Source organism: Mirounga leonina, unplaced genomic scaffold (assembly GCF_011800145.1).
Source record: "Mirounga leonina isolate KUSES-001 unplaced genomic scaffold, KU_Mleo_1.0 Mir_114, whole genome shotgun sequence".
In the NCBI taxonomy this organism is placed as follows: Eukaryota; Metazoa; Chordata; class Mammalia; order Carnivora; family Phocidae; genus Mirounga; species Mirounga leonina.
In genome coordinates this window covers 37,837,756-37,850,663 of record NW_023270265.1, presented here as the reverse complement: position 1 = coordinate 37,850,663, position 12,908 = coordinate 37,837,756, and the positions used below count along the sequence as shown (strand labels likewise).

The 12,908-nt window shown below is 38.2% G+C and overlaps 1 protein-coding gene across 2 annotated transcripts in view; it reads left to right on the top strand.

Annotated features, from left to right (window-relative positions):
• Nucleotides 1-6,463, top strand: part of CCDC186 (coiled-coil domain containing 186) — a 44,949-nt gene extending 38,486 nt beyond the window's left edge. For both annotated transcript variants that reach the window (XM_035029494.1, XM_035029489.1), the window contains 4 exons: nt 265-345; nt 2,042-2,252; nt 5,193-5,412; nt 6,049-6,463. In XM_035029494.1, coding sequence (XP_034885385.1) covers nt 265-345; nt 2,042-2,252; nt 5,193-5,412; nt 6,049-6,132 — 596 coding nt within the window. In that variant the 3' untranslated portion in view covers nt 6,133-6,463. The remainder of the gene's footprint in view (nt 1-264; nt 346-2,041; nt 2,253-5,192; nt 5,413-6,048) is intronic.
• Nucleotides 6,464-12,908: the final 6,445 nt, after the last annotated feature.

Genomic DNA, 12,908 nt, shown 5'->3' with positions numbered 1-12,908 from the left:
ATCAGGACTCTGAATGTTAGGTCACTATGCCTAAGTGATGTCATCATAGTGTTGTTTCTATGTATTTTGTATTTGACCCGTACATTTCTAGATATCATTTTATATGAATGACAACTATAGCCCTCCTGTCTAAAGTATGTATTCCACAAATTTCTCTTGTGTTTAAGCCATTTTTGCCTGAGCGATTTTAGCAATTAAAATCAGAAATAGTGGGGCAAATGGTCATGATAATTGTCACAAGTAATTTGTTTATTTTTCCTGTAGCACGAAGAAAATTAGATCAGGTGGAGAATGGAAGCTATGATAAAGAAGTCAGCAGTATGGGGAGTCGTTCTAGTTCATCAGGTAAAAAAATTTCTGGTTTCAGTTGTTATCTAGTGATTGTAAAAAGAACTAGCATTTTTTTGTGTTAAAAAGTGTTGATATTTTTTTTTCCCATTTTGAGTTATAAAAAGTGGTATTATTTCCAGTTAAATAAGTTCTCATCATTTCCTAGGGTTTCATGTTTGTCATGGGGTTCTAGATGATCTGTCTCCCTACCTCCTATTATCTTACCTGCATCTTCTTTATTCTTTGTGACGATTTCCTCTTCCATTTTTAAATTCAGATTTCTATTCATCCATATAGAAGATTTGTTATAATATGGTCTCTCTTTTTTTTTTTTACTTTTATGTTACTTTTAACACCTGAAAACTAATGAAATGATCATCAATATATTTTAAGATTTTTTTTATATATACATAGTTTAAATCTTTTAGCTTTCCCATGGTAAATATGCCTGTGGTCTGAAGTGAAAATGAAGAGAGTCCATAAAATTATGATTGATATCATTGTGTAAAGGGTAATTAGCAAAATATCATGTATTTGTCATTTTAGAGTGCCAGGAATCACGCCAAGCACTTTAAGCATATTATTTACTCTGCAGAATAGTTGTGTGAGGTGTTACAATTCGCATTTTAGTGCTGAGGAAACGAAGGTTCAGAATGGTTCCATGACTTGCCCCAAATCCACAGTGACAGAACTCTCAGACTCTAGAATGAGTGCATGCCATGACACTGCACTCCCTCCCAGGAGTTGCACATCGACTATTACAGTAGTGGGAAGATCACACAGTAGAAAGAACGTGGATTGAAACTACACATAGGTATTTATTTATTTTTTAAAAAGATTTTATTTATCTGACAGAGACACAGTGAGAGAGGGAACACAAGCAGGGTGGGTGGGAGAGGGAGAAGCATGCTTCCCGCTGAGCAAGGAGCCCGATGCGGGGCTCGATCCCAAGACCCTGGTGTCACGACCTGAGCCGAAGGCAGACGCTTAACGACTGAGCAACCCAGGTTCCCCTACACATAGGTATTTAGAAGCCAGTGCGTGACCTTGAATAGGATATATTATTGTCTTAAATCTACAAAATGGATTTGAAAAAAGATTTATGTTTGTAGGATAGAGAGGATCAGAAATTTTTCTCAACTGATGTTGATAAAAGTAATAGCTAACATTTACTGAGTGCTTACTTATATGCACTGTTCCAAGCACTTCACGTATATTAACTCTAAATGAGGATAACAATCCTATGAGGTAAATAATAATATTATTCCCATTTTAAGATGAGGTGACCAAGGCACAGAGAATTAAATAACTTGTCCAACATCACGCAGCTAGAAAGTCGAGGAGTAGGATTTGAGCCTCGGGAGACTGGCTTCAGAGCTTAACCCACTCTGTGTTCTGTCTTCTCTGTCTCTGTCTTTGGCTCTCAGTTTCACTTCAGACTTGTTATTCTGACTTTTTCTTGAGTTTCTTGTTTCTCTATTGCTGCTTCCTCATCCGGTTCCTGAGAGATGTAATAGGCCCTTTTGGTACTTCTGTCATTCATATATTCAGAAATAAGAACTCAGGCCAGGTATGACTTGTATTCTGTGCCCGACTCTGTTAGATCGAATATTTGCAGTTTATACTAGAAGAAATAATACGTGACATTAGCAGATGACTCTAGACTGAGTACAATACCCTAAGTGATTTTTTTTTTTTTTTTGGTCTTCAGGGTCCCTCAATGCTCGAAGCAGTGCAGAAGATCGATCTCCAGAAAATACCAGGTCGTCAGTAGCTGTGGATAACTTTCCAGAAGTGGACAAGGCCATGTTGATTGAGAGGATCGTAAGGCTGCAAAAAGCACATGCCCGGAAAAATGAAAAGATAGAATTTATGGAAGATCATATCAAACAGTTGGTGGAAGAAATTAGGAAAAAAACAAAGTATGTATTATATAACACGATCTGTGTTTGAAATACCATTACTTATATGGTAAAGTTACTGTTTTCAAAATTAATCATATCAAGAGCCAATCTTTCAAAAAATAATTCTTCTTTTTTAAAGATTTTATTTATTTGACAGCGAGCCCTGCAGGCCTCAGGGCTCAATTCCAGGACCCTGGGATCATGACCTGAGCCGAAGGCAGACACTTAATGACTGAGCCACCCAGGCGCCCCTCAAAAAATAATTTTTTAAATAATTTTTTATTGTTATGTTAATCACCATACATTACATCATTAGTTTTAGATCAAAAAATAATTCTTAATTTTAGTCATTCAGTTCCCAGTCTTTTATTGATCATTTACTATGTTCTAGGTTTTGGGAATACAGAGATGAACAGGTCTTTAAGGTGATCTAGAGTTCAACAGATCTTAATTTTTTTAGGTTACTAAGATAATGTTGGATTTAATAAAAGCACTCTGTTAGCTTTTGATTTTCATGAGATATGGGGTTGTGGATTATCTTTCCTGTTGGGTAGGACAAGTGGGTAATTTATTGGGCACCTGCCAAGTACAAGATTCTGTGCCTATGACTTAAACTTTCATTGATTTCTTAAAACTCAGGGACAAATAAATTAACTGGTGGTGTTCAGGTCAAATCACTAAATGTTCCAGAGTCACCACTAATCCAGTAAGTGACAGACCAAGAGCTGGGGATCTGGGCCCAGCTGGGACTAGGTCAGTGTGACCTAAAGTCAAAAACTGGCTTCTCGGGCGCCTGGGTGGCTCAGTTGGTTAAGTGACTGCCTTCGGCTCAGGTCATGATCCCGGAGTCCTGGGATCGAGTCCCACATCGGGCTCCCGGCGTGGAGAGCCTGCTTCTCCCTCTGACCCTATCCCCTCTCATGCTGTTTCTCTCCCTCTCTCTCAAATAAATAAATAAATAAAATCTTTAAAAAAAAAAAACAAAACTGGCTTCTCAAGCTCCCAGTAGCTGGGCACCAGGGGCCTTGAGCTAAGAACCGGCCTTTTGAATGGTGACCTTGGGGGCCTCAGGGCGTCCTGGCCCCTGAGCAGGGGGTACTGGCTTTCTGTGAGGTGGGCGGGATGCCTGGTCAGCACAGCCTGGAATCTGCTGTGCAGTGCGTTCCATACACGTTTAATTTGCACTAATGTTCTTTGCTTTGGTACCATGCATGAAACCTTACTTTTTCTCAGTCACTTTTATGAGACAGATTTTCATGCACTTTTGTTTTCTATTTCGTCCCCCTGCTAACTGGCCTCTGGCATGGTTTTTTTTGTTCATCTCACCTGCGGGTTCTCCATCCTGACCCTGTGGCCTGTGATCTTTCCTCTTCATCCCTCCAATGGCTTATTCTCCCCTCCCAGGAGCTGGGCTCTCTGGGGCTTGGGCCTTCCTTCCTCACCTGGTAAAAAGGAAAAAAAAATTTGCTGTGCAAAATTCCTCTTAAAAATACCATATTCTTTTAAGATATTTTTTATATATTGCGACTTTTTACCCATGACTTTTTAATTTTTTTTTTTTAAAGACTTTATTTATTTATTTGAGACAGAGAGAATGAGAGAGAGAGAGTACATGAGAGGGGGGAGGGTCAGAGGGAGAAGCAGGCTCCCTGCCGAGCAGGGACCCCGATGTGGGACTCGATCCAGGGACTCCAGGATCATGACCTGAGCCGAAGGCAGTCACTTAACCAACTGAGCCACCCAGGCGCCCGACTTTTTAATTTTTATTTTGAAATAATTTTAGACTTAGCGAAAAGTTGGCCCGTGACTTTTAAAAGAAAAAGAAGGGGTGCCTGGGTGGCTCAGTTGGTTAAGTGTCTGACTCTTGATTTCAGCTCAGGTCGTAATCTCAGTGTCGCGAGATTGAGCCCTGTGCCGCCACTTCCCCCCACCCCTGGTCTCCTGCTTGCGCATACATTCGTGTGCATGCTCTTTCTCTCTAAAATCTTTTTTTTTTTTTTTTAAAGATTTTATTTATTTATTTGACAGAGACACACAGCGAGAGAGGGAACACAAGCAGGGGGAGTGGGAGAGAGAGAAGCAGGCTTCCCGCAGAGCAGGGAGCCCGATGCGGGGCCTGATCCCAGAACTCTGGGATCATGACCCCAGCCAAAGGCAGACACTTAATGACCGAGGCACCCAGGTGCCCCTAAATAAATAAATCTTTTTAAAAAATGAATAAAGTTCTAAGTTTAATAACAAGAAAATAGAAAATATTAACTGAAATGGAGTCATAAAGAAATTGCTCAAAAGTATTTTGATTAGGGGCACCTGGGTGGCTCAGTAGGTTGGGTGTCTGCCTTCGGGTCGGGTCAGGTCGTGTTCCTGGGGTTCTGAGATCGAGCCCCACATAGGGCTTTCTGCTCAGCAGGGAGCCTGCTTCTCCCTCTCGCTCTGCCTGCAGCTCCCTCTGCTTGTGCTCTCTGTCAAATAAATAAAATCTTTTTAAAAATTTAAAATATTTTGATTAAAGTAATAAGGAAAGAAATAGAAAAACAATGTTTATATATCTTTAATGTAAATACCATTTGAATAAAAATGGGATTAAGACATCATCTGGGGGCACCTAGGTGGCTCAGTCAGTTAAGCATCTGCCTTCAGCTCAGGTCATGATCCCAGAGTTCTGGGATCGAGCCCCAAGTCGGCTCCCTATACACTGGGGAGTCTGCGCTTCTTCCTCTCCCTCTGCCCCTCCCCCCTGCTTGTGGGTGCACGCGCGCTCTCAAATAAAATCTTTAAAAAAAAAAAAAAGATACCATGTGAATAAGAAAATTTATTTTCTAACATATTACTGTTATTAACCTAATAGGTGCTTGTTTTATGCTAATCATCTTCATGCTTATGATTAGTTGATTCTTGTAAATTTTAATGTTTTTAATTCTACAAGTATATAACTGACCGTGTCATTTTATTTTGCAGAATAATTCAGAGTTACATTTTACGGGAAGAATCAGGCACACTTTCTTCAGAGGCATCTGATTTTAATAAAGTCCATTTAAGTAGACGGGGTGGCATTATGGCATCTTTATATACATCCCATCCAGCTGATAGTGGATTAACATTGGACCTCTCTTTGGAGATCAACAGAAAATTACAGGCTGTTTTGGAGGATACATTACTAAAAAATATTACTTTGAAGGTATCTGTATTTCTCATTTACTTACCAGCCAGTAAGTAAGCATGGCATAATGGTGCCTCTTTCATAGTGTGAGCTAGCCCGTAAATGGACTAGTTCTATAATGCAAGGTAGCCATTTTATCTGGAGATAAAATTTTTGTGTTTTTCTTGAAAAATACAATTTTTTAAGCTAGCAAGGAAGGAAAGAAAGAGCAGAAAATCAGCTTCGCTATTGTACAGACAGTTGTTTATTTTGCAGTGGGTGGCCTTTGACCTATATAATTAGTTATAATCAATCGCTGAGACTCTATTTTAAGATTAGGGCATTCATTTTCTAATGTATTTTCCAGCTTTACTTTTGCGGCTTTTACCCGACCCAACTGTTCTATTTGTGCTATGTTTGGGCCTTGATAGTAAATAAAGTTGTAAATGTAGTAATAAATCTATGCACTAAAATTTGCTGTAGCTTCAGTAAAGATTCTGAAATGTACAGGACTGACTGAAAACTGCTGTGCACCTGGTTTATGCTGCAGAGCACTGAAGACTAATCCTCACCCTTTCAGTGTCAAAATTCAAGCAAAAACAGTTCAAACTGGATCTGTATACTTATGATACTTAATGGTTCTGTTTTCTTTCCCCCTTTTTCTTATTGGTAAAGGAAAATCTACAAACACTTGGAACAGAAATAGAACGTCTTATTAAACACCAGCATGAACTAGAACAGAGGACGAAGAAAACCTAACACACAGCTCTCGGTCACTAAACACAAAAGCCACATAAGGAGCAGGTGCCACTCTGCCCAGTGTTGTTGGAAAAAGTTTCCCTGCTTTGTGTGTCAGCCAGTAAAAAATCGTTTTGCTTCATCTGTATAAAAAAGCATCCTTTTACAATATGAATGCATTGCTGTGTGTACTGTAAGAGAATGAGCTTTGATGAAATTTGTGTTTGTATAGTGACAGCCTGTCACCGAATCAGAGCAACTGAAATTGCTAACAGTCCTACGAAGTGCCGAACATTATTGCAAGGGCTTTCGAAAATCCCTTCTCCGTATTTCTTCCTTTGAAAATATATAACGTCAAAAATGATTCAGCTTTTTAAAATTATGCATGAAAGGACACATGTTAATCATTCAGTAATACGCTATTTCTCCAACATGAAGAAAACTAAAGTGATTAAGGTTTTGTTTGACATTCCAGTATAACACTTGGTTTTATTTTAGGGATGCCAGTGAGTCCTTAAATCTTAATTTTAATGGAAGCTAATAGGAAAGCCAGCTCCTGGTAGCTAGCAGTTATCAGACATTGCATGTCTCTGTCTGGTTTCCTTATCTGTGCTAGGTACGTTTTTTTCAGATTCAAATTGTTTGAGTTAATGTTGAGGTTTTTTTATTTTTCAGTTACACAAAATAGGATTTTAAATAACATGCTCACTTAGATTTGTGGACTTCAATTGTATTTTAAAATGTGAATTAGATTAGTCGTTAGAGCAGAGAGATGAATGATGAATTCTTTGAAACTGGAATACTTTAGTTTTGCTAACATCAAATGTAAAGATAAATGTTTAAGATATTTATGAAGAACCAGTTCCCAAGAGAATCCAGCATATGGCTCTGTTAACCATTTCATTTGAATACCATTCTTTACCATTATATAATTATATAATTATATAATTATAATATATATTATATAATTATATAAATACCATTATATAATTATATATTCCAGTGGCGTGATCTTACAGTCCCCAATGTGATGTGTTTCAGTATATTTATTTAAAATACAAAATAATTACATCTCTGTAACCAAAGGAATGTTAGAGCCAAATTTGTGTATCCTGATGGATTTTTACAATATTTAAGATGTGCACTTAAATGTTGCCAGTCATAGTATCAGCATTTCTACATCATTGAATTTTGTTCCTTCTTCTTGTAAGTTGTAACTTATTATCATTTCTGAGCGTGGCTTTTCACATTTCCTTATATTCAGATCATTTCCGTAATAGGATACCTTGGCTAATACGCAGATGTTGCCACAAGTGTCCCTTTTGTTTTAGATTTTTGCATCCTTTTTTTCTCTCCTTAAGAGAAGTAAGCTTTGGGATGATGAATTAACCTTTAAGGAATTGTATGACTCTAAAAGTTGGGCTCATGGTGGCAATATCCCTTTAATGTGTTTTAACACTTTTTTAATCAACATTGTTTAAAAAGATCATTTACTAAATTTTTACGAAGGATTCAGTGCAGCATCTTATTTTTTCTGTATGTCAGGTTATGTCTTGCCATCCAAAAACAAAATCTTTTCAAACTGGAAATATAAGTCCAAAACACCTTCTTAAAATAGCTATAACAAGTGTTACTCTTACCATAATGTGTCTTGTTCTTTTTACCAATAATAATTTATCAAAATAAAGTAAGAGGGGGTAAGTGCAAACAAATCTGAATTATTTTCCCATTTTTCTAGACATACTGTTGATATTCCTAAAGACTACTTAGAGTAGCCAACATAACTAAATTTCATGACTTTTTCTGTAATGGAGCTTCATAGACTACAATATTTGTTTTTTTCCTCCAAGACACAAAATGTGTGCATGGAGACCAAGCAGTGATCAGATCTAGAGTGTCCTATGTCTATACACTTTTTAAAAATATATACATTTTATTACATACAAAAGTGAAACATTCCAATATTAACATGTGTGCCACCACCATTCATTTGGAGAACTCAAATGGTGACACTACTTTAGAGGAAAGCTATTTATTATAAACAATATTCTGACTTTTATTTTTCAAGCTATGGAAAATTTTTGAAGAAAATGCTTTTATTGTCCTTTTGTTCTTCAGTTTCTATTGTATCTTTTTGTGTATGGATTAGAACTGAGCAAAGTAATGTACAAAGAGGTGGATATGTCAGATCTTTATACCAATCACAAAAAGCTGCTAATGTAAGGATTGAGAGGGTCTTCTACTCTTAATATATTGACTATGTGGAGAGAAGAATGGGTGTCTGGAAAAGGAAAATGGTCTGGATAAACCTGAGATCTGAGGCAAGATTTATATGTTCATTATTAGTTATATACATCAAAGGCTGTTTTGGCTAGTTAGCACTGTTTTGATTTCTTTGAGCAGGTAATTTTTTTTGTGTATGTACATCTGCATATGCTTTTCTAGGTTTTAATTTTGAAGTGAATTCTTACTGTGACTCCCTTTTTTCCCATACCACTTCAAACTCTAGCCTGCTCAGTGTTAAGGATTGAAAATAGTGGGTTTGAGCGAAGAAATGGGTTTGAACTTTGATGTTGTGTGTTGTTTTTTTTTTAACTTTCTATCTTCATCACCATTTAAAGTGATTTATCTTGAATTAAATTTTATCAGGCTACCAGCATGTTATGTATTCACTTAAAAAACATATGTATTGAAGACCTGCTATTGCCAGGCAGCATCCTGGGTATTATGGTTTTACTGGTGAACAAATCAGACAGGGCACTTGTTGTCCTCATGGCGCTGTGGTCTAGTGACAATGGCGGGAGGCGGTAGGAGCCCCTCTTTGAGGCCCTGCTGCAGAAGGAAGAAGGTTAATCCACTTGTGCAAATAGTGGCCCCAGAAATCTCACTGTGGTATGAAGCTTTGGGAAATGAATCCTTGCTCTGGGTTATGCTGAGAGCAGGTGGTCTCACAATGGTCTACACATCCCCTGTCACAGTTTGATGTTTAATTATTCTTTAAGAAGAAAAAAAAAAATCCAAAGACCGTAAAGAGATATTTGATTTTTGCCCTTTTAGTAAATTGTTAATGCCTACTTGACGCTCACAAAGATAATTCTAATCATGTTTTCATGTGTATTACTAAACTTTGTTTTACCAGCATATTATTTTCTAAAGATTTTTTGCATATAAATTTAAACCAAGATTTACTGGTAGAAAGAAACCAAAACATTAAAAACCATTAATATTGTAAATGCTACTGTGGTGAAAATATTTTTATCAATCATGTTGCTACTCAGTATGGTTAGTTTGCCTTATGAATGTTGACTCTAGTAGCCTGTTTTTCAATATCCTTTTTTAAAACAAAACAATCTTTTTTTGACACTAAGATTGTTAATTTTTAACACCAGTTGGTGGCACTAGAAACCTGAAATTTTTCAAGGCTCTGAACAAGAGAAAATAATTGGAAAAGTATCCAAACATGAAGAATTTTCAGGAAGATAAATGAAAAATATAATTGTATATTAAAGATGTATTTTCTGGGATGGAACCCTTTTTTAAAATGCATATGGCTGTCCATTTTGACTACAATGATGAAACTTGTTTATCTTCCAAAAGTTCATATATATATGTGTGCATTGTACAGATAATCTTTAATTTGATTACACTGTTCATTTTGTAAATGTTTCTGTATAAAATGAAGCTTTTCAAGAGAATTCTATGTATATATTGTACTTATTAAATAGGTAATGCCTGTTTACTAAGTTGTATTTTAGTAGCATCTCTGATTATTTATTTACATACACGACTTGCTAGACAGACTGATTCTCCAGACTGTTGGCAAGGCTGCTTCACATTGCTTGAATTTTCTTTTTTAAATCACACTAGGAATTTTTGCTTTCCACAATTATCTTTATTATACCAATTATTATTAGAAGTCACTGAACAATAGTAAACAGATTAAATTGAATGCCAGGTTCTATTTCAAATTTGTGTTTTAACTGGTAACAAAATTTGACCTTTTACAAAAGGCAGATTTTCACATGCCTGTTTTCACAGACATTTTCACATGCCTGTGTGAAAATTTCTCATTGAACTTGATAAGCCAGTAATATATTCATGTTCTCCACAAATCTATGTACTCACTTGCCCAAATTACCTAGCCTTAATAATAAGGATCTAATATACTTCAATAAAAACCTATCGAAATGGCATTAATTTCATGAAGTTAACGTGTGTGGTAGATATTTCACATCACGCCGTGTTGTTTTCCATTTCTCTCAAGATCTGGTACACTTAAATTATGCCACATACCTTCATGACTTCACCATTGGGAAGAATCCCCTAAAATCAGGATCCTTGGAATAAGAGTAGAATTAAAAGAATAGAGGAAGCTTACGTGACGTCCTCAATAGTCTGCTTTCCGGTAGCCTACAGATTTGTCTGCAAGGAAAGGAATGTATGCGGGAAGAGGGTGAGTGAGGGAAAGGGATACTGGCTGGGGTGGGTATTTATTTTGTTGTTTATTTTGGCTTATAGTTCTTAACTGGTCAGTGGACCCTCAGGCATGAGATTGGAAAGACCATTCCGCTGAACTTATATCCATGTCTGTTTTGTTCTTAATAACTCTGCTCCAATCAATGACTACAGAATGAGGACACACTTCATTAGGACTAGAAGCTTAAGAGGATGCCTGTGTCTGACGAGGACCAATGCGGGTTTTTTTGTTTTTGTTTTTAAGAATTTATTTGAGAGAGAGAGAATGAGAGAGAGCACATGAGAGGGGTTAGGGTCAGAGGGAGAAGCAGACTCCCTGCCGAGCAGGGAGCCCGATGCGGGACTCGATCCAGGGACTCCAGGATCATGACCTGAGCCGAAGGCAGTCGCTTAACCAACTGAGCCACCCAGGCGCCCGACCAATGCGGTTTTAATGATTGAGAACAATGTGACCAGACTTGACGTCCCTGCCTCTGTATAGAGATGCACTGTTAATTCTTACATTGTATGTAAGAGACTTGATTCTTGGTGGTTGTTTTTTTTTAAACATGCATTTAAGAAGTATGCTATTTCTGAGGAATTTTCAGCCTTGTTTTACTTTTTGATTGCCTGAAGGCCACGCTGTTTGCCCGATAGACTATCTGCCCTCCTAATTGCACTCCCCAAAAAAGGGATAGGATATTATATTCCAGAGAGGAATCTCTACCATTAACACATTGCAGAAATAGTTCAATTGTCCATTTAGGATCCATTGAAATAAAAAACATAAGTTACTGATAGTCAACTGCTAGTTGCATTAACTTGGGGAATATATTAAATACACGAGTGGTTTTCCACACCATTTCACCATATAGTCTTTTTTTTTTTTTAATGTTTTATTTATTTATTCATGAGAGTCACAGAGAGAGAGAGAGAGGGGGGCAGAGGGAGAAGCAGGCTCCCCGCTGAGCAGGGAACCCGATGCAGGACTCGATCCCAGGACGCTGGGATCATGACCTGAGCCGAAGGCAGATGCTTAACCATCTGAGCCACCCAGGCGCCCTAGTCTTTGTTTTTAATAAATAAAGGCCCAAGGGCAGTAAGTAGTGTGTTTGTGTATATTTTCAGCAGCCTCCCACTTTGCTGGTCCCAGGAAATATCAGTTAAACTTGACACACTACCTGTCATTTCTTGGGTTCTTTTTAAAAACTCTGACTAGGTGAGACACCCGGAAATGTCCATCACCCCGCTGCCCTTGCAGCAGGTTTGAGCTGTTTCTGCCCTTCCCATGGGAGAAACACTCTCAGTGTCTGTTCTTCCACCAGAGCCCCCTTAGATCCCATCTCCCCACAAACCAGGTCCTCAGGAGCCCGGGCCAATGGAGGGTGCTGTTGGATTTTGTGTATTGTTATTGTGTGAGTTTAGGGCAAGGTTGGAGGGAGACCCTGCTGAGACAAGCAGGCCAGAAAGACTCTGTTTCTGGCATCCTGATTGGAATTCAGAACTCACTTTGCCATAGAAATATTTTAGGGGCGCCTGGATGGCTCAGCTGGGAAAGTGCCTGACTCTTGATTTTGGCTCAGATCATGATCTCAGGGTCGTGAAATCAAGCTCCATTGTGCAGGGGCTGTGCTCATCTTTTGTGATGGACCCAAATTTACTGCTGCTGAAGGGGACCCCTTTTCTGTTTCTTCTGCCTGCTTGAGATGTAGGTGATGAGCAGGAAAGACTGGTAGGCCTTTCAGAAGCGCAGATCCCAGAGATGAGAAGTGTTCCAAGACAGACCATCCAGTCCCAGAGTGACCAGATTTTCAGGTTCCACAGACTAGTAAAATTTCAAAAACAGAATTCTGAGCTGATTGACTTTTAATGTGCCAAGTCGGGATCAAAAAGAATGAGCACTTTTCATCATAGTATCATAAAAGTGTTTTATCACTAAAATAAAAAAAGTGGTTGAAAAGTTCAAACTTTTAAACTGAATGAGTGCAGCTCTTTGAAACACTGCCTATGTTTTTCTCAGCTCGCTGTAGCCTGGGTTGCAAACCACCCACCGGTGCAACCCCTCATAAGAAAATCAGGAAAAAGGCCTTCGGGTGGAAAGTGATTTACCTGAGGTCACACGTTAATAAGCCTCTTCCTTGCAGTTCCAGACACTGCTGCCCCTGATAGTGCCTAAAACACGGTGAATTTCATCCGCACACCCTCCTGGTTCTGTACAGCCTTGGAACCAAATGCATTCAGGAAGTTCTGAGGTGGAAGATGTGTGGATTGTTGATTTATTGCCTCTCGGATCCCAATGCATTCTTTAATACCTGCTCTGTGATAAAAAAAAGAGAATTCCT